The 1,596-nt window shown below is 39.1% G+C and overlaps 1 protein-coding gene across 1 annotated transcript in view; it reads right to left on the reverse strand.

The window, feature by feature from the left end:
* Positions 1 to 1,596, reverse strand: part of ankrd44 (ankyrin repeat domain 44) — a gene marked incomplete in the record, with an annotated part of 84,527 nt that overhangs the window by 32,928 nt on the left and 50,003 nt on the right. The window contains 2 exon segments of the mRNA XM_014026448.1: positions 716 to 856; positions 1,056 to 1,124. Of these exon segments, the coding sequence (XP_013881902.1) occupies positions 716 to 856; positions 1,056 to 1,124 (210 nt within the window).

Here is a 1,596-nt window from a genome sequence, read left to right on the forward strand (position 1 = left end):
CCCCCACATCATGTCGCCTGCCTGGATCTGTTATTATCTTGCTCTGAAGCACGGAGAAGTGTCAGAGGTAAGCTCGTTTCAACTGCTTTTTACGACTCGGTCTCATTTCCGGACTCAGGCATTTTGTAAATGAAGCAGATATTTCAGTTAAAATACGTAAGTAAAATATTTATCCGAGTATAATACAACCCCCCAACTTTATGGATGATTTTATGGATTAAAGTTTACGTATTATACTTGAATAAATATGGTAATTTGAAGATCACATAATACTAGAATTAGAAAAAAATGCCTGAATGATACAGTTGTACCTGTATTTATGAAATTCGATATAAACTATACAGTATTTTTCTTTTTTACATGAATATGGTTTTATTTGTCCTGATGTGTATATAAATAAAACAATAAATTTTTTTTAATTTTATAATGTCATCTCCACTGACCGTAAAGGTTTTTGAAAAGGCCTCAAAAAGGCCCACGGACCACCAGTTTATATTCACAGTTGTAGCTTCTTTTGAGGCTCCGGACACATTTCATTAGTGAATCAAGGAGGAGAAATGGCTCTTTTGATCAAAAAGGTTGCAGACCCCCGCACTAGACGGTCCATTTGAACCGTCCGTCTAACACTTCAGCATCACCTCTGGTTTTATGGAAACAGGAAGGTGCAGGAGGGTGGGGTTGGAGATCTAGTTTGGAAACCTCTATGTGGGCTCACCTCCTCTCCAGGTCTGAGGCTGCAGCGTAGTGCAGGGCGGATCGCCCCCACTGATCCGTCGCGTTCAGATCTGTGCCACAAGCCACCAGAGTCTCAAGACACTGATAGTGACGACTGGCAGCGGCGTAATGAAGAGGAGTCCTGAGGAACACAGACTCATTTGTACCAACTCTTTTTTTTTTAATCGACAAAAAATTTCAAAGTGATATAATAAAACAGATTTGTATTTCTGGTTCTTCCTCTAAAAATTCTAAAAAAGAAAACACATTTCCATCAGTTCTGTTGAGTTTAAAGAACTTAATGATTTGTGAGACTGATGTCTCCTGTCCAAAGGTCTTACCTGCCACATTTGTCTCTCCTGTTGTGCTCTCCTCCACTACTCAGAAGTAGTTTGACACAGTCCACGTTACTGCACAGAAACGAGGACAACAAGTAGTCACTACTGATGTGTTTTATTACTGCCCACCATCTGAGGACAGTGGGTTAGAATGTCTTTGATTCTGTGTAGAAGTTTGTTTGTCTGTTAGCAAAATATCTTGTGGAGCAGCTGACCCATTTTAATGAGAGAGCAACCAATGGATGTTCATCTACTTTGATTATGTTTCAAGGGTAACTACATTCAAGATGGCCGTCACAGCTGAACAACCTTAGTAAACACAAAAATGGCTACAATTCAGCCAGGTTTACAGAAACTAAAATTTACAATTCTGCGTGGCTGTAGCTGAGACTGATTCCCAACTCATACTCTGACCATTAACTGATCCTCTGAGGTCTTTAAAACTTTAATTAAAATTAAATTTCCTGATGCATCTCAGTAATCCAGGTAGAAAAAAATCAAAAAGAAAACAATAAGTAGGTCCTCTGGATGGGTTCTTCTTTAG

This window comes from Austrofundulus limnaeus, unplaced genomic scaffold (genome assembly GCF_001266775.1).
Source record: "Austrofundulus limnaeus strain Quisiro unplaced genomic scaffold, Austrofundulus_limnaeus-1.0 Scaffold554, whole genome shotgun sequence".
Taxonomy (NCBI): Eukaryota; Metazoa; Chordata; class Actinopteri; order Cyprinodontiformes; family Rivulidae; genus Austrofundulus; species Austrofundulus limnaeus.